Here is a 20,933-nt window from a genome sequence, read left to right on the forward strand (position 1 = left end):
TGGTACTGAATTTCTCATATTATCAAAAGGCATTTATTATAAAATGCAAGGAAAAATACGAAGTTAATGATAAAAGTCTCCGGATGAGAGTTTAGATCTGATTTAGATAGTTATTTAAATTTAGTTAGTAATGGTTAAAAGTAAATTCTTTTAGAGTTAAGATATGTTGTTTATATATTCAGTATGTAGACATCAATTATATATCTATATGAAACTTTGCCTTATTTACTAGATATTCACTGGCTAACTCACCTCGAACACAGACATAGTGGAATCTTTCTACATAAATGTGTTATCATGGAAAGTTATGCAAACTTAACACTTTAGCAAAAAAGAAAAATAAATATTTGGAGTACAAGTACCTTAATTTTTCTATGTAGACTAAGAAATGTATGCCTAAATATTATGTATGGTTATATATTATGGGTTTGTAATACTAACATAATGTGTATATATAGTTCTAGCCAAAACTGTCTACAGTTCCAATAATCTCCATTAACATAAGCAAACATCAACTAATTTTCTGAAAAATAAGCATTTATATAAAATAGAACTTTTAAATAGTTCCTAAAATTAGAATAAATATAAATGGATGTTCAGTAACTCCATTTTAATAATAACATTATCACCTTTCAATGCTCATATTAATTAATCGTATTTGTATAACTTTCTTCATATGGAATGAATGTCAGAACTGTACTTACACACACACACACACACACACACACATGTGTTTAATCTGTTGTTTATTTGTATGTCTTGTTTACTAGTCCAGAATTTACACACTAGATGTATAAACTTGTTTGGGCTCACTGGCCACGCTCCCCTACTAGGTTTTTAAAGTATTCAAGGACTGAAAAATTATCTTCAGTTGGGTTTTGTGGCAAACACTTCTCTGTTATGGGGGAGAGATCGACTCTAGAAGAACTTACAGAAGTAAAGCAAAACTTACAAAAGGGTAATTTCATGGTGGGGTGGTAACATAAATGCATTGTCACAACAGGGAGATGCACAAGTGAGGGCAAAGTGAGAGTCACCTGCTCCACAAGGGGGCTCATGGAAGGCTTCCCAAAACTGGTGCCAGAGCTGCACCCTGAAGGCTAAGTAAATAAATCTGGCAGAGCAACGTGAGGAGAGCATTTTAGGCCAATACAAAAACACATAGAGGCCCAGAGGCACGGAGAGAGCACGGTGCCTGTGGCATAAATACAAGCACACAGACAGTCCACGTTACATGTTTGCTGTGCTGAGTGGCCAGAGGCGGGCTGAGGAAGAGAAGGGGAGTCGGCGCACCACGGCCCTGTTCGGACTCTATTCTTTTGGCCACGGGGAAAATGCTGAGCTCCTTCCTGCTGACCTATGGCTGCAGCTCGACACCTAGCACAGTGACTTGCTGGTACTTTTTCCAGCAACGTCAGAGGTTATTTTTCCAGCTATAATCAACTTAAAATATTAATGAAATACAGAAGACTGTCAATGTAAATTATGTTCAGAGACAATCTATTGGAAAATCTTCTAAAATGAAGCTAAGACTATTGACTCCGATCTGAAGCTAGGTGTTGGTAAATAGTACTGAAAAAATCAATGTGAGCCTGTGTCTCTGGGCAAGACCACATGAAAAGGAAAGAATACTTTGAAAATAGGAGAAAAGGAGAGGAGGGACAGCTGGGGGGGGGCAGGAGGAGGAGAGAGGGGCACAAGCCTTCAAACCCAGCAGCAACGGCGGCAGCTGTCCGGGCAGAGTGTTCGTTGCTATGCGCCCTCGGCGCTGTGACGGGTCACTCGGGAGCCTCACCTGGGCAGGTACACCTCCACTTTCTGCTTCTTCACGGAGCCCGCCCACTCTTCAATCAGCTGCGCTTTGAGCAGTGGCTCCAGGGTGGCCAGGGGAACTTCCTGTCTGGACAGCACCAGCATCATGCTGATCTCATCTCCCTCATATGGTATTTCTAGGACTTGGTAGATACCACCAGCTTCATTGGAGCCATCACTAAATTCCCCTAAAGAGAAAAAAAAAGGTGTTAAAAGGCCCATATCAAAGCCTAAATAGAAGGTTTAAATTTGTTATAATTATTTTCCAAAGCAGCGTATAGAATGTAAGAAATCTGGGCATCTGAGAAAAAAGGGTTTATTTAAAAATAGACCTTAAAATTCAAGTGAGTCCTGAGCCCTCCAGAATTTATTTTAGAATCCCCAGAATTATTGCACATTTGTCATAATATGCTCTCTAGACTTAGTTTTTATTTTTAAATAAGACTTTGAACGAATATAGATTTAAAGGATGTTATTAGAAACAATGAAAAGCTCTGGTTAGAAAAATAAAGTCCTGAATCCAATATCACATTTACCAATATCTGCCTGATTACTAAGAAGAGAAAAATTGATCATGTAATACCTGGTACTCTATTAATACCACAGTTAAAAGTTTTGAGGCAAAGGGAGCACAGCAAAAATAAAATCTATTGCATTAACAATATCAATCTAGTGTACTTGTGGTGATTATGACCTTCAGATTAGGTAATTAGGAAAATTAGATAATTGGCTTTGTGTTTTTTAAACGTAACTAAATTGACTAGGCTTTCATAAAAAATGAAGTCTTTAAAACAAATGGTCTTGCCACAACTTTAAAATTTCCTCCATTTTTCAAAAAACAGTATTGCTTTTATTGTGACTACTTTCCTATAATTGATCTAGGGCCTTTAAACATCACATTAAACATTTTGGTTCTCAAATAAATGGGCATTTTCTTTTCTTGTTTTAACTGCTAATTTGATTAACTGTGATTAAATCTTTTATTTTTACAACACATTTTTAAATAGAATAAGCTAGTAGTTCTAACATACATTTAGCTTACAATTACATTTTGCTTATGACAACAAACTATTAGTTTAATATAGGGTGCATGAAAGATTCACACCGGAAACTTCTGAAAAGTCCAATAAAACATCTTTGAAAATAATGCCAAGGATATTGAGTTTTATCACAAATTATAGACCCTCAATAAATGAAACTATCAATGAATAATTATGTTGGACCACACATCCATAGGTGTGAAAGCAAAATTTCAAATGAATGTTTATAATTCAAAAAGTTGAAAGGAGTCAAATCAAGAGCTGAGTGGAACATATGGATCAATGAAAACCATCCTAAAGCCAATGACTTTTTGTAGTAACTGTATAGTCTTACACTAGGTCAGGTATTTTTATGTGAATAAAGTCACTCTGCAGGTGAGATCAAACTTATAAATTAAAGAAACATTGAAAATCTGTCAGTGCACATAATACTCATTTAGGATCTAATTAGAGGCTTAGAAAATGGAGCTAAGGAAATTTAGCTCAAAGTAAATTGACAAGAAATTTAAGTAATGAATATTTCATGTTCTTTCTTAGAAATTTGTGGAGCTCTGGCTGGTATGGCTCAGTTGGTTGAATGTTGTCCTGTGCACCAAAAGGTGACCTGTTTGATTCCCGATCAGGCCTCATACCCAGGTCGGGGTGCCTATGGGAGGCCACCAATTGATGTTTCTCACTTTGATGTTTCCCTCTCCTTTCCTCTCTCTCTAAAATCAATAAAACATACTTAAGAAATTTGTTGATATACCTCAAAAAGAGAGAAATAAAAGCCAAATGTCATACCATAATAAAATTCTCCTTGTTGATACATCATTGGAATTTGGACTTCACTTTCATCATCTTTAGTGAAGGAAAACGTTCTAGTATTTTCGGGTCTAAATTGTGACTTCCAGTTGCCCTTGAAATAGACAGCATTGATGAGTGCCAATTGAGTGACAGCGTCAAAATCTCTTGGGGATACCAAATCTTTCAACAGACCTATTCAGGAAAAATAAATGGATGAAAGTCCATATTAAATTGGAAGATGAAAGGAGACCAAAGATTATCAAACTACCATCTGATAGAGTGATCCAGAAAAACTGTATACCATTACTAAACTTACAATAAAATTTAAAAAGTATCTTACTTTCAAAAGAAAAATGTTACACACACACACACACACACACACACACACGCACACACGCACACACACACTCTTACAGTTTAAGGGCATCTAAAACACCCACACCATCTAAAATAATACAAGTATCTTGAGCCTTGCAGAAACTACAGAACTATATACAGCAGAATCTCAGGCTTCACCAGTTTCTAGTTGCAATGATGCATGTAAAACTCAGCACGGAGTAAGCACTCAATAAACAGTGCTAAGTTTATTTTTGAACCTTATACATGATTAAAATGTCATTCATTTCAATCATGCCCCTTGTACACTGGATGCCTTTCTACCAAATATAACAACTAATTTTGACTAGGTAAAATCACGTAAGTGGAAGCCAATTGAAAGTGTGCTGCCTTATTTTCTGTCCCCTGAAATGTTCCTTTCCAAATCTGTCTTGAAAGGTACTGGGTCCCTGATGATTGTTAAGTGTTTACAAAGAGTTTGGAAACAAACAACTTTTAATAACTCAGCCTATCCCAGGTAGGTGATTCTTCTTGATTTATTCTTTGAATGTTAAAAAAACAACAATATACATTTCTTTTATCTTACATTTTAATCTCATAATTGAAAGAGTGATCGTAGTAAGAGTGATCATAGAGAAAAAGTCATATAGTGAAAAACATAGGACCTAATTTTGCTCTGTACTCTCTCATTTTATTAATTTTAGCACTTCTGTGCTTACAAAGGTGCTTCCGTTTTTGAGGATAGGACATAGGGTATGCCATCAGGGTTTTTTTGTTTTTGTTCCAACATAAAATTTATTAGATTAACATTATTTGAGGAGTTTGATAATACGAATTAATTTAATGAACAGCTGTAGTAAAACTACTTTAAATTTGGTCTCATTTTTTAGATTCTAATTTCAATTTTTTATGGTAAAATTAGAAAATAAAATGAAATATGAAACATTTGGAAAACTTAAGTACATTTAAAATATATGAATTAAAAATAAAATTTTAAAGTAATGCATTTCTTTCTAATTTCTCTCCATTTACTTGGGCTTAAAATGGGAAGGGGCGTTGGGAAGAGATTAACCAAAGAACTTATATGCATATATGCATAACCCATGGACACAGACAACAGTGTGGTAAAGGCCTAGGGAGGGGGAGGGAGTAGGGCAGAGGGGGTCAGTGGGGGAAAAAAGGGGACATCTGTAATGCTTTCAACAATAAAGATAATTAAAAATAAATAAATAAATAAATAAATAAATAAATAAATAAAATGGGTTGCTCTCTTTTAAAGGAATCCCATACAATTTTTTGATTACCAATCAAGTTCCTGTGTTTTAAAAGCCAACAAAAATCTTTAAACTCTGACTTTTAACTCTCTTATTCTATTTTAATCATAAGAGAGCCACCAACTGTCATTCCAACCAGTATCTAATTTATTAAATAGTCAGCTCAAGCAAAATTCCAAACAGTAGCTAAGATTACTGCACAGAAAAAAGCCATCAACTGGGGAGTACAGACTTCAGAGTAATTTATCAGTGTCGAAATTCTAGGCATGCCAAAAGACTAAACTTATTTCTCAAATGTTTCTTTATAAACAATGCTTCCAGAAAGACTTTAATCCGTACAATATAAGATGCTTAACTAAATGCTATCTAATATTCAAAATGCAAAAGGAATGAAGAGGCAAATAATTTCAGGGCTAAGCAAGTCAAAGCTAAGCTATCTGAGAAAGAAAAGCGGCAGACGACATACTGTTGGTGTGATTCTCCACCCACTTATTGATGTGGTTGGCCACGGCGATATTTTGACTGAAGTCCACATGATTTACTTCCGCATTAAAATACTTTTTCATCATTTGTAAAAACTCGTCATTGACGTGAAATTCATTTTGCACAAAGAGGGAATTGGCAATTTTCATCACATACTGGCTCTTTTCAGCAGTTGCCATGTTAGAAAAATCCTTCAAGAAAGAAAATTCTTCACCTGCAAAGTGACACAGGATAAGTTTATTAGTGGAGCAAACACAGAGAGTGGAGGGGCAGTAAAAACACAGCCAGGGGCCCAGGGGAAAAGCACCCCCTAATCCCCATACTGACTTGGTAAGGAGGTTCAACTTTGTGAGATTTCTAGACGTTCAAATGAACATTTTGCAACTGATATTATTTTTCATTCTAACTGATATTTTGTTAGAATCAATAAAGTAAAGATTTTCTGGTGGTTTACTTTCAAAGTGCTTAGGTTACTTCCATTAAATTAGTCTTATGTTTATTAGGAATAAGAATTAAGTTTAATTATCTAGTTTAAAAAATCAAATTATTCCTTTAATTTTAGTTTTACTAGACTTTTTAAAAACTTTAAAACTAGAAAATCCATTCGTAATTGTTTTAGTTTTTAACTTTTTAATGAGTTAATTCTCACATGTATATTAGAAACATTAAAATAGAAATCTTACATCATGTCAGTGATTACAAATACCTTTTGACTACAAATTTTCTCTAATACATGCAATTCTCATAATAATGAAAAAATTCTTAGATGCTATCTAAACAATGAAGATAGAGTTAATTTTAAGCAAAAAAAATTCTGATATTCTTAGGGAATCATGTTGCTTTTCTTTAGAGCACTCATCACAGTTGTAAGTTTTCATTTATTTATGTGATAATTGATTAATATATGTCTCTCCCTCTAAACTGAAAATTCCATCAGAGCAAGAAAGTTTGCTTTTGTTTATCACAGTAAAGTTTATTTAAGTAATAATAACATTATTAATAATAATAATATATAATTTCCTTAAATTAACTCAGTGAGGGATGGAGCATGGAATCCCCTTTCTTGGGCTGCCTAATGTTTCTCCTAGCCATACCATCTCAATGAGGTTACTTTCTTACTGAGGGTAAATACTACTGCCTCTGGCATGAGAACATAACTAGCTGAAAGTTAAAGCTAAGCTATCGTAAGAAATCAAACCTAAGCACACTTACCATTTTTCAGGCTGTCATATCCCATTGAACGACGTATTTCTTTCAGGGTAGACCCTTGGGCCCCAAGTTCCATCATTCCCATTGCTAGGGTGATGCTCAATGGAGAGAAAAGAATGTTTTCATCTTCCCCAGTGGCTCGAAGGTGATTATACATATTCACCGAGAGCTCAGCAATGGTTTCATCAGGGAAAGTGGCCCCCACAGCCAAACTGTGCAGAACCAGCAAAGAGAGAAGTCCAAGGAAAGCCATGTTGGAATAGTTTTGGTCCTGGAAAACAGTAATTTACATTAATTATCTCAGGAAAATAAAGAAAAAAATATAATATAAAAAATCAATGACTTTTAGCAAAGTTGTAAAGCAAACCAAAAGTTTTTAAATATATACAGTGTTAATATCTCTCCAACAGAAGCCCCATTAAAGGATTATGTTGGAGGGCCTTCTTTTTGTCCCTAATTCCTTCGCCATCTTTTTCACCCAGCCCTGCAACCTCCCCTCCCCGCTGACAGCTGTCAGTCTGTTCTCTATTTATAAGGAAGGTCCTATTTTAAAAAGTAAATTAATAGTTGAACAAATAACATTGCTAAGTTCTGAGGATACTCTCAGGAACAAGATGGCCCCAGCCCCCCGTGGTTAAGGTTATGTGGAGAGACATATACAAGTAATTCTAGGGTGTGTGTGTTGAGGTTAATTAGCCTGTTTGTCACAGCCTCCCCATACGTAGCTTGGTCATAATTCTGAAACAGTCTACTTTAGCTTGCACCACACGACATAGATCCAGGGCAGCTAGAATGACAACCAAAAGACAGTTCCAGGGTTCGGGATGAACTTGTGAAGTCAGGCAGGTGAAAATGCCACTCTCCCCATTCACAACTGTTAAAATGAATGCCCCGTGCAGCTGGGTCACCATGTGGCGGGAAGAGGTGGGACACACACCTGCCCGCCGCGGGCCGGGTTAGCAGCCCCGGCTGTAGGCGCCCGGGAGGTGGCAGCCCGCAGAGGCCCGGGAGCTGGCAGCCCGCAGAGGCCCGGGAGCTGGCAGCCCGCAGAGGCCCGGGAGGTGGCAGCCCGCAGAGGCCCGGGAGCTGGCAGCCCGCAGAAGTGGCCGGTGCAGAGCAGCCTTGCTGGCCTCCCTCCCGCAGCGGCTCCCGCTGACAATCCGGTGGCAGGAACCCCTGAAACACTGTGCTTTCTACACCCAGGATAATGCCACCATGTCAGCTTACAGCAACAAGCCGGGGTTCTCCTTAAATGAATGCTTCTGAATATCAAGTTCACCTGGTCCTTGAACCCATTTCTCTTGGGAAGAGAAGGCGCTGGCAGGGCCCAGACACCTCTGAATAGGACCTCTGCCTCTCGGAACACCAGGGTTCCAAAGGCTCTGTCCCCCCAAACAGCTGACCGGCACACAGTGGGGACTTGATTCCCTTTTTCCTTGGAGTCTTTCAGTTTGTTGGCATCTGAAAGCTAAACTACTTATTTAAACAATTAAGTAGCTTACTTGTTCTCTATATTGTATATCTATTTCCACACATACATAAATATATTTAAATCATCATCAGCACAACACGTAAAGTGATGTTGAGCAAACACATTTGGAAAATTGTATTTCAATTAGTATGAAACATTAATAGTCCCTGTTCCTCAGTTAAGAGAGTGCATAAATATTTAACTTAAGAGCAGTGTGTTTCCAACAGATTTTTGAGACAGGCCTTCCTAATCGGTGCTGTCATATTTGTAATTGCAGTTGCAGAGAGCTGCCTGGTTAATCTGTAAGTCCTTCACATTTGGGGGTCTAGTTTTAGGTATCGGTTCTGTTGGACTGAGAGGTTCCAAGTTACTGTTCCCCCAGTCCCACTTTTATATTAAGCTTTAAATACTACTCGCCTGTTTAGGACGGTAAGGTTAGCCTGTGTGTAAATATGGGCTCGCACTGCCCACTCTGTGAGGAGGCAGAGGATGGCTGCTGTCGGGAAACCGAGCGCGATGCCACGGGGCAGTGTCCCCCACCCTTGACACTTGGGGGCAGAAGCCGGGTGCCGAGGCGGCAGGGCTCCCCTGCTAGTCTACCAGCTTCGGCCGTCCATGGGAGGCTGCTCGGCACCCCCTCTTCCTTTTCTGAGCCAGAGGAGTCCAGGAAAAGACTGAAGTAGAATAGATGAGTTTTCTCTCTTTCAGATTCAGATGGCAATTTAGCAGGTAGCCTTCTAAGTTAAAAGAGAACTTATAACATATCCAGTATTTAATACTTAGGATGTAATGCTGTTTAAGGGAACTCTGAAATCCAGGCCAGATCCCAAAGTCCATGATCTTAATCAGGACACTCTACTGTTATCAGACATGTCATCTTAACCTCTACTAAGTACAGACCCAAACCTGGTCCTCATTACTTTCACTTAATGTTATCTAATACAAGACCAAAAAGTTAAAGACACTATATTACTATAGCGTCTGTCATTCAATAATACAACTATTTGGGAACCACTGCATTTAACATGAATGTCAAATTCCAGGCTAATAAAAAGGTTTCATTCATATAAAACAAAAATTAACCTACTGCAAACCAATAAGAATTCCAGGAAACAAGCCCAAATATGTTATGTTCATAGGCATTTTTATTTACAAATGATTGTACCTTGAGATAATAATAATAGTGGACGTATGATGTGTGATCTTTGGCCAGTCACATGCATTCTATTAGTCTTAGCTTTCTCATTTGTGACACGAAGATGCTAATCCCTGCTCTGCATAACACTAAAGAAATAAATGAGATTGTGTGTGGGAAGCATTCGTTTCAAAGTACACATTATACTAACAAAGAACATTATCATTAGAAAATATGCTTCCTAGGTATACATATTTGCTAAGTCAAACAAGAGTCTATTGAGCCAACATGAGTGTTTTATCGTTCCTGATGGCCCATCTAATGTACCACCATTAGCCATTCATTCAATCAAGATGGATAGAGGTATCAGGAAAATACCAAAATTTATAAGAAAAAGCTCTTGTCTTCAAGGAACTCACAGTATTACAGTGTTCTTATCTATTTAAAAGAAGGAGACTCATAAGAATCAGGAGAAGGGTAAATCATTTCTTCAGAAAAATGCATGCACATGGAGCACAGAACATTACATTGACTGGCCAAGATATTCACTGGCCTCAGGTCAGGAACTCCTAGTCTACAGCAGATGGTCTAGATGCAAAAAAGAGCAGACATTCAACTTGGCAGTGTTCTCTTACTCTGGGAAAGAGATACTAAAACCACTAATGCATCTTTGGGCTTCTAGAGGACGCCTGGAAAGAGCACCCATATGTTTGTGAGAGGGCTCTCCCCAGGGCAGTGAGCAGCAGGCCATTGATTTACATGTTCTGCTTGGAAACTAGGAGCACCATGGCTGTGAATGGTGGGAGTGGTCATATCAGGAAACTCCTTAGTAAAGATTTAAAGCACTCTGCTCTGAAAACACACGTACTACCCATAATTAAGTGATCCCTCCTCCTTTTGAAGGTAAGATTTCCAGTGTGCAAGCAAAAGGACCTCTGCTAGCCTGGTCTAGCCTTTCTGGTGCCACCTACCCCACCCCTCATCCCTGGCCCCCTTCACCTCTGACTACTGCCTCTGACTACTCTTTCTGAGTCTCCCCCCCCCCCCCAGGGCAGAGGGAAAAATTTCCTTTCCCCCTTATGCCTTCTAGGTGTAGGTATTCTCCATGGATCTATTCTTAGCCTTCTTTGGGTAAAGTTCTCACTCCCGCTGGTGAACTTCTTGCAAAACAAAGATGCTTCCACTATTATCCTAATCCTATTATTCCCAAGTAAGTAAAATTCTAGCTCTGGCTTTATTTTTATCTTAATTTCTGATGTGCATTGCAAATTGCTCTTGATATATTTAGCCTTTGACTCTTGCCAGCACTTCAGATTCAAGGTGGCTCAAATAGGACTCTCATCAATCAAACCCATTCTTTTTTTTTCTTCTTAAAACATCAAAATCCTTGTCTCCTCTCCATATCATTTTCTCTTATGTTCAATAAGCTGTCAAGACTTATCCCACGCTGCAGCCCTGTCACCTCTTGTATCCATCATCCTGTGGCCATTCCCATGGCCAGAGTGACAGTTCTTCCCTTTAATGCATTTTCAAGGACTCCACCAGTAGCTCTCAGCCATTCTCTGAACCCCAGGTTACTGCCCTCTTCAATGCAACATATGCATAGCCTCCAGGTGAATTGTCTGATGTACTGTTATGAACAGGTATTCCTCTATTTATAAAACCTCAGGATCTCTCTCATGCCTGTGGATTAAAGCCCAAAATCTTTAGTCTCGAACATGACCTACTGCACTGTGACCCAGCATGACTTTCTCCCTACAACTCTCCCTTATAAATCCTGCAATTCTAGCCAGACATCCTTTTGCAGTACAGATCCCAGAACTTCCCTCTCCTGTTGCTGGATTGTACAGTTCTTTTTCTGGAAATACTTTAACCTGGTTCCATATGTTCAAATCCTAACCACTCCTCAAGGTTCTGCTCCACTTCCATTTCCTACATGAATACCCGTCTGGTTCTTCCATTAAAATAATTTCCCCCTCTCTGAAATCTTGGCACATTTTATCTCAACCACAGCACATAACACTGCTTTCTCTTACTACAGATAAATCTGTACATGTATCATCTCTTTTCCTAGGCTTTTTGAAGGCACAAATGGAAATACATTCTTTTATTTTTTTTAGTATGTTTTTATTGATTTCAGAGAGAGGAAGGGAGAGGGAGAGAGAGATAGAAACATCAATGATGAGAGTCATTGATCAGCTGCTTCCTGCATGCCCCCTACTGGGGATCATGTGCCCTGACCAGGAATTGAACAGTGGTCTCCTGGTTCATGGGTGGAGGCTCAACTACTGAGCCACGCTGGCCAGGCAATACATTCATCTTTGTGTATCTTAAGATAACCGAAATAAGCACCTAATGCATTACACATAGTAGGTGCTAAATATATATTTGTTGAATTAATACAGCATGAGGTATAAAGACCCACAATGCTGCATTAGAAGGAACAGCAAGAATAGCTGTTGCTTCTAAGTTCCCGAAGCTAATTTAATCTGAGCCCAAAGGTAGTACCTCATTTCCATTTTTTATTCCTTTTGATAAAGTGTTTCCTTATTGAGTCTGAGACGATCTTTCCAGCCTGACAAAGTGGCCCTGTCACTAATGCTGGCATAATTCAATGGCTGGACATGGGATGCATTAACAAACAAGTACACCACCTTGAAAAATCACAAAAGGTGCTACCCAAATGTTACTGTATTAACATTAGTCTACAAAATGCCAGGGCCTCACCATTAATCATAATAGCACATTCTAAAATGAGTTACTCTCGCTTAGAGCATTACTTTGTAGATTCATAATTTTCAAGCTACTGAATAACATGCCTTTACATAAAAACAAGGGCCTGCAGTACAGAATAGTAGTCCTGCTAGAAAAGGCAGAAGGCGTTGAGCTTAAATAAACTACCGTTGATTCTTCCATTTCTCTTCCTTGCTGCCAGTGCTGGGGTAGGTTGTGGGCATTGTGTGTGTGTATGTGGCTTTAGAAAATACTTCATTGAAACAGGTCAGGGACGTAAATCTTGTAACTGAGGTATGAGGAATCATAAAACCAGAAGATAGCACAATTAAAAAGATGGTCTTTTAAAAAACTTCCTTAGTAGTTAATCTTATTTATAGAGATGGATTATCCACAAATGTAACTTGCTTTGTTTTTGGTAACCCAATTATTTGATTTAAAAAAAGGTTTCAGCCCGGCTGGCTGGGCATGGCTTAGCAGTTCAGCGTTGACCTGAGATCCAGGTGATCGGGGTTCGATTCCCGGTCAGGGCCCATGCCCGGGTTATAGGCTCGATCCCCAGTCGGGGGCGTGCAGGAGGCAGCCGATCAAGGACTCTCTCATCATTGATGTTTCTCTCTCTCTCTCTCTCTCTCTCTCCCTCCTTTCTTCTTTCTGAAGTCAATAAAGACATATTAAGAATTTTTTTTAAAAAATAAATAAATAAATAAAGGTTTCAAATTGTGAGTTGAGGGACAAAAGGAAGTGTTCTTTAGCAGGTGAGAACAACGGCTGAAGAAAGTCCTTTCTCCAGCAAAAAACAAACAACAAAACAAACCAATAAAAAACCCCAACAAAACAAAAAAACAGCCACAGGAAACAACTAAGGAGAGATGCCTAATGCCAAGAACACTGTCTTGAATCTTTCTAGCCTATTCTCAGATTTTGCAAGTAAAGGACTAGTAATTTTTTAAACGGAGGGAGCCAATATAGGGTGGCTAAAGTTTTGTTTTACCAGTAAATAAACTGGGATGGGGGCAAAAAAAATTTAACAATCACATAAAAGAACACATCAAAGAAAAGAATGAGCATTTCAACATAAAAATAAGCCAGTCCTTTAAAGTGGGTATATTTGAATTCATGAAGTTTCGCTACTTTTATTTTTATTGTTCCCCATGGCCTAGTGCTTGGTGCTTGGAAACCATTGTTCTAACTTTGGTTAGCACTAGCTCCCTTGGTGAAATTTGGAGCAGGTTGAAGTCTCCAAGACTTTGCTTCCTGACTTACTAAGAGAAAGGGTTAACCTAGATCACCAGCTATGAAGCTGGGAAATTTGTCAAATAATTTGTCACACATACACACACGTCATTATCTTCTGAAACAATCTGTATTTTAGCAATCTGTAATTTAGCAAATTTCCTCAATTCTAACATGCATGGTGTTCCCTCCCACCACTAATTTAAACTTCTCTAAAATTGGAATTTTACAATCAATGTCCAAAGAAATCAGCTAGTTCTCCGACGGAGAGACAAGCTGTGACACTGTTGTCATTTCCTGTGTGTCATAGGCTGGACAAATGTGAACTTTCCGCTACTTGCTTACCATTGCTTCCCCAGTTGACTTATTTCCATTGGCACTGCCTCCACTGTGGAGTTTTTGCTAAACTTGGGTCCAGAATTGTCCTCAAAGGACTGTACTATGATTGCAGCACTGAAAAGGAAAGGGACCACATATGCAGAACAGAAAGGTAGGTGTAAATTTATTGTAAGTTATGCAAGTGTTCATCACTTGAGAAGTGAACCAACTGACTTTCTTGTAAAACAACAACCGAATGTTTTACAAAGGTTCCAAGAATAGAAGACACAGGCAAGTAGATAAATTTGTGCCAGAGATAAGTCTCTTGTCCTTGGGATATATACAAAAGAACTTTCTGTTGGATGTCAAGCAGCACAATTTTAAAGGCAGAAGAATTTGCCAAATCTCTCAAAATAAATCAGTATTTTGAAATCAAGAAAAGGGGAATGACCCAGGTATGCTTTGTGAAAGACTATGGCTCAGGTACTAAGCTGTCAGAAGCTTCCAGATAGCTTTCAACATTAGCTGTATAAATGTGTGGAGGGTAGGGGTGTGGGGTGGACTATTGGTCAAATAATCAAATGGAAATGTAGAGAATACACAAAAACATACTTTGAAATTACTTAAGATTACATTTTTAATCACAAAGGTGTTAAAAAGTTTTGATCAGGAAATGCATTATGAAAAGTATCATGTCATACACATGATAAATGGTGGCCACAAGTGATTCAGGATGTTAAGAAGGCTTACGCTTAAACTTTGATTATTAAGGCTGTAATATGCTAAGGTATGCATAAATATCCTCCATTGTGCTATTTTAAAAAACTGTACATTTTTCCAGTTAAAAGTTTTTCTCCCAAAAAAGTGTTACTATATTGAGATGGGTCTTAAGACCAAGGGGGCAGAACCAAAGAAATAAAGGATATAAGGAGGCTTAATTCTGTAATCTCAACACTATGAAGTTATGATCTACATGATTTAATCTTTTCATCTTTTTCTCTTTCTTTGGCTTCTTCCAACTATCTAGACCACTGTGACTCTTCCCATACTGTCTTACACTTTCAATAAAATACATGTTTATGTTCTTTTTTCTGTTTTACTGAATCAAGCAAAAAGAAAAGCCCACCAGGTATCTCTCAAACAAGAAAGAAATGGCCAGATAAATCAAAGGTACAGCACTATGGAGAGAAAGTAACCTATAAATATTTAATTTACCAGAAAAAGTTATGAAAGACTTGGAAATGGACCAATTTTTCTTTGATGAAAAATTAGGCATTATCTAGAACATACCTTTCCAGGTTATGAGATCCTATGGGTTTGAGGCCCTTCATTGTCTTTGAACAATATTACAACTCTCTAAGTCTCAGATAATTGATAGTGATGCGAATGATTCCTATCCATAAAAATGACAGTGTAGAGGTATGGTTAAATGCAACTGATTATTGACCTATGGACATTGACCAGTTTTGCATTTATTAAGCAAATGTATTTCAGAATTCCTGATGGGTTTATATTTTATCTACTTTTTGAATTCTCTCATGAATTGGTTATAACATTTTACTGGTTGTCTCATTAATTAATGAGGCAATAAAATCTTTTAATTTTTATAATTTTATGAGTATGAGAGTCAAGATTATTATCTTTTAAAAACAATTATTCTTTAAACTTTTAAAGTTAAAATTTTTCTTTCAAGAAATACCTACTTTCATGGGCTACTCAAATAATCAGAGTAGAAAAGAACTGGAATATTAATCTTTTCTTAATCATGGAATATTCTTTAATTACTGGTTCAATTGATAATGTACCAGTGGTACCCCAAAATGATTTAGTAGAACCATGAGGCTTGGAATTACTGATCACATAGCAGCTAGTGCTGAGGTAGCTATGCTATATGTCTAAAGGTCGAAAGTTCTTGTGTATTTTGCAAGCATCAAAGAGGAAGTTTAGGACTGGAAGAGTCTATAGTGGCCCACTCATTTAGGAACTAACCAGTCCTGGATATGTTGGCAAACAACCGAGGGAAGATGTGGTGCTAAAACTCCCTAGAATTTCTAAAGTGCTTTGGTACATATGAATATATTGTGTCAATTCCTCAGCCTCAAGAGGAGGTTCACTGGAATGAAGATAAACTGTGACTTAGAAGATTCTCTTTCTTTGGTGGTACTCAAGGCTTCCAAGGAGATTTTGATTTTCCCCAGTAATCTCCCTGGGACATATCTAGTAGAAAGTAGGAGCTAAAACCTTCAAGAACATTTCACAGCAAAGATAACCTCTTGGTAAATTGTCTTGACTCGATAAGTAGATGCTGAATAAATAAGTCTCTGGCTAAACCTTTCCCCACGATAAGCCATAAGAAATTTCAAAAATTAAAAGCCAAAATACTTGATTACTCTGTGTCCTTCAAGAAGTTAGAAAAATGTGGCCCAAAAGAACTTTCTGTGATGATAGAAATATTACATATGTATACTTGCCACTGTGGCTACTGGGTACTTTTAATGTGGCTAGTGTGAGAAACAAGAACTTTAATTTTATTTAATTGTAATTAATGTCTATAGCCACATATGGCTAGTGGTTACCATATTTGGCAGTGCAGGGTTAGAAGTAGGCTAAACAGATCTACTCTTTGTAGCATTGGTTCTTGACCAAACAGCCCATAATACAAGTGTTTAAACCAAAGACCAGAAAAATAAGTAGCATAAACTCCACAAAAGATGTCTCCTTACCTAAGATGTTTTATTCAGAAACATATCCCCTTTCTTCAGGAGATCTCAACTGATAAAGAGGCTCTATTTAGAATTCACCTGCTTTTCATTAAAGCTGGTGACTACTGGGGAAAATAAAAATGCAAACCAGAACCAGTGAGCTGGTAGGTCCCTATCCCTCCTACAAATGTGATTTGAGCTTTCCATAAAATGGTAATGAATAATTCTGTTTGGCACAATCCTGGAGCCTTTGTGCTTGCCAATGAATGATTTCCTTTGGAATACTGTCAGGAGAGCTAAACAAGTGACACACAAGCCCCAAGGCAAAATTCAGGGAGTCGTTTCAAAGAGACCTGTTAAAAAGTCATCATCAATCAAGGTCATGTGTGGCCCAAGGCCATTTTGGAAGAAAGCCTGGCATTAATGGTTTTAGCTTACCCATTAATGTTGTAAGAAATCTATACTAATAGCTCTCTTCCCCAGCCTGTGTGCTTAGCTGTTTACAAGACTACATCATGTTCCTGTTAGAAATGCCTGTCCAGACCCTCTTTCTAGAGGTGAGGAAACAGTCATTTGTACTGAACAACTTCTTGTATACAAAGGGTATTTAATGAGCTACTATAGATGCTAAAATGATAAAATTCAAAGGTGAATGCAATACCTAGAATTGCATTCATTCATTCATTCATTCATTCACTCATTCATTCATTCAATAAAGATGTGTCCTTGCCAGCTACATGTTAGGCCCTGTGCTGTGTGTTTGGGATACAGACAGAACAAGATGACACAAGATACATGCCTTTCTGTTATTTTCCTTCATGTGATAGGTCTACATTGTTTAAAGAGAAATCTGGCTTTTTATTCACAGCTTTAAAAGTACTGAATTTTCTAATCTTTTCATATAAAAATGGCACTTGTATAACAAAGTTTTAAAAAGTTGGCTGTGTCCCTGAAAATCTAAAAATACCCAGATGTAAAGGCTGTTTCTCAATTATTTTGCTAATGGAGGGAATAGTAGACTGACTCACCCTCCAAACATTCAGTAACACTTGAGTGTTTCCTGAAGGGCTGGGAAACAGGTAAAATATTCAGAGAAGTTCCTCAGTGTACAAACCTAAAGAAAAAAAATTCTCACAGAAAGACTTTCAGAGCATTCAAAGCCAGTTTTAAACTTACCTTAGCGAAAACTGTAAATACACTATTGTAATGTGATGATATCCTAACAGGGGATAGTGGCAGTTAGGGCTGTTGGTCAGACACAGCAAAATGCATGTATCCCAGCTACTCAGTATCTATATTTGTATTTATATCAATTATGTTAATTTATGTTAAATTACATTTGGGCTATATTTACTGTTTCTGTCGTGTCTTCCTTTTGTTTTTGGATTCTGTGTCTGCCACTGTAATGTAGCCCTCATAGCTGCTGCCATTTGCTCCTTTAGCTTTATTTAACCTCTTTCCTGACGTTATATGATCATGTGTGAGAGTTTGAGGACATCTCAAAACTCTCCTGAGAGGAAATGCATAGGCTCACTTTGCTTCAGTGTCTACTGAGACCACACAAAGCTATTTTCTTTTATTTATTTATTTAATTTTAATTTATCTTTATTGATTTCAGAGAGAGGAAAGGAGAGGGAGAGAGATAGAAACATCAATGATGAGAGTCAATGATCAAGCCCGCAATTGGGCATGTGCCCTGACCGGGAATCGAACCCCGATCGCCTGGATCCTAGGTCGACGCTCAACCGCTGAGCCATGCCGGCAGGGCACACAAAGCTATTTTCTTATTCAGCTAATAGCCATAATATTTCCGAGATCCGAGTGTTCTTTTAGTAAGATGGTTCAGGCTCAAGGGATTCTGACACTAAGGTAAATGAGAAAGGACATTAATATTAGGTCATATCTTGTGAACTGCCATTTTTATAAGTCAAAGTGGTCAAATATCAGCAACCTACTCCTTACTGAGCATTTGCTGTGTGCCAGGCTGAGGAATAGAACTTTCATATGCTGTTTTTGCTAATTTATATTTCATACAGTTGTTTCAATTTTTTCAGAAGTCGCAGTATCTCATATTTTAAAAATGCACACTAATTTAGAAATTTGAAAAAAAAAAACTATTATTTTAATTCCTGTTTAGAATTCTGTTCTCTTCACCTAGTTTAGAAATGCTAGAAACTGACAGAAGGGACTCCTTAGTGATAAAAGTTACTGAAATCAGGTGGCTCTTTCTTTCAAAGAAAAAAACACAAAATACTCATGGCTCACCCTAACTGTACCCTGGGGAAATGGTTACATACATTCCTTTTTAAACAGTCTTTTGCAGGACTACAGACCACAGGGAAGGGGAAAGTGAGAAAGTGTGTGAGAAATAATTTTACTGCTTTGTTTTTTAATGTCCCTATAAACTTGAAATACAAAATTTCCATCACATTGACTAATGTATTAATACCCTAAAAATATCCACCTGTTAGCCCATTTATAACCCTGCCAGAGCCACTGCAATCGGGGTTTCTAAAAGCAGCGCTGGTTTCCTCTCCCTGCAATTCTCGCCGCAGAGTGTGGGCAATCAAGAAAAACGCAAGCGGATGAAAAGACTCCCTGAAAGTATTCTGGTTACATTTCCCTGTAATTTTCCCAACCCCATTTACAGTATAGTAACACCTTGAGGAAGTGTGTAGAAAGATAAATCAAAGAAATAAGCCTATTTTAATGTTGGACAGGGGAAAAAAGGGAGGAGAGAGAATACTTCTCTCCACACGGCAAAGTGAAACCACCCGAACAGTAATCGACGGCTCTTACTTTCCCAGATCTGGAGAGAAACGGATTTCATTATTTTCTTCTGAGTCTCTTCCACGTTTAACCGCCCTCGTTGACAGGAAATTCTCCTTTATTGTCCTTGATCAAGCTCCTCGCAGCAGCTTAAGGCTTTTCTCCTTGTCTGGGAGGGATGCTTTAGGGGTCTGGTGTGAGCAGCGGCGCCTGCGGCCCAGCGCACCTAAGGCGCTCGGCTCTCCTTAGTTCACTGAAGGGTCTCGGAAGAGTCAAGGCGAAGCGCAGGCAAGGGTGTCAGTTTTTGTTTTGCTATCTTGTCGACTGCTTCTTACAAGTCTTAAACAGTATCCAAAGTGAAAGCTAGTTGTGTCAGAGAAATCTCAGAGAATATGTTTATGACTCAAGGTATGTGTCAGAGCCCATCTTGGAGATGAGATTTATCTCTAAGTAAATTGAATAAATTAAATAGTTCTCCGAACATGTTTTAAAAATGCAGATAATTGGTCCTGCAGAGAATGAATGAACAATGGGCATCCGGTTGGCATAAGCGCCATGGGTTTTATGCTGTAACAGAGCTATAGATCTGTATTTTAAATATACAGTTTTATAGTCCCAATAAGAAAAACAATGGGAGTCAAAGCTCAACAAGTGAGACAAGCGCAGCCCCAATGGGACGGGATACCTGTCATACGTTCTCACTTCTAGTGTTGCTTGGGAGTCTACATGTGAGTGGCTGGAGCTTGAAGCAGGCAATTGTTAATAAAATTCAAGAATGTGATAGGAATATCTAAGTTTCAAAATTTTAAAAAAAGGAATTCTTCCTGTAAAATATATTCCTTTGACCTCACTTTCCTCCCCAGGGACCAACTAATTCATGGAATCCTAGAGCTGAAATAATGTAATAGACCAGGCATCTAGACATAATACAAATTAATACTGGTCTTCATAAGAAGCCAGAGGATAAGTGAAGGTAACCCCATTTTGTAGATTAGGAAACTGAAACCAGTAAATTTACGATATTTTACCAAGTTCATAAGTTTCCTGAGGAATAAAAAGGGGATCTGAACTCTTGTCTAAAAGCTTAGAATCCCTTGCTTTACTCTGCCATGCTGCGCCTGTTGGGCAGGAATTTTCTCTACAGGACCATGTGTGTGCATGCGTGTGAGTGTGCATGTGTGTGTGTGTGTGCGTGTGAAAGAGAGAAAGCTGTTCATCCCAGTTTCAGATTGGCTCCCTTACTGACTAGGTATTTCTTAATGTTTAGATGACATCTAACTCCTTTTAACATATTGATTCTATTTGTGACAAACGATGCTACAATAATCTTTAAACATAAAGTACATTAACTGGGATTAATGCATTAACCTGCTCTATAACGCACTACAAGACAAATTTTTTTAACTAAAAAAAGTTAAATAGGTAAAACATTCACAGAGTATGAAAACATTCAAAGTGAAACATTCCAAAGGTATGAAAAAGCATGTAGTGAAGACTCTCTTTCCCACACTCTCTTGTCTCCTAGTCAGCCAATTTCTCTTTGGTGGAATGAATTAATGTTATCTTCCAGAGATATGTATGTATATGCAATATATGTATTTCCCCTTTTCTTACAGAATAACATAATAT

At 37.9% G+C, this 20,933-nt stretch overlaps 1 protein-coding gene across 1 annotated transcript in view; it reads right to left on the reverse strand.

Annotated features, from left to right (window-relative positions):
• Positions 1-20,933, reverse strand: part of SERPINI1 (serpin family I member 1) — a 64,132-nt gene that overhangs the window by 19,680 nt on the left and 23,519 nt on the right. Inside the window, exons 2-5 of the mRNA XM_016215747.2 lie at positions 6,944-7,211; positions 5,715-5,945; positions 3,636-3,830; positions 1,796-2,000 (exon numbers count right to left, since the gene is read on the reverse strand). Coding sequence (XP_016071233.2) covers positions 1,796-2,000; positions 3,636-3,830; positions 5,715-5,945; positions 6,944-7,193 — 881 coding nt within the window. The 5' untranslated portion in view covers positions 7,194-7,211. The remainder of the gene's footprint in view (positions 1-1,795; positions 2,001-3,635; positions 3,831-5,714; positions 5,946-6,943; positions 7,212-20,933) is intronic.

This window comes from Miniopterus natalensis, chromosome 6 (genome assembly GCF_054644295.1).
Source record: "Miniopterus natalensis isolate mMinNat1 chromosome 6, mMinNat1.hap1, whole genome shotgun sequence".
NCBI lineage: Eukaryota > Metazoa > Chordata > Mammalia > Chiroptera > Miniopteridae > Miniopterus > Miniopterus natalensis.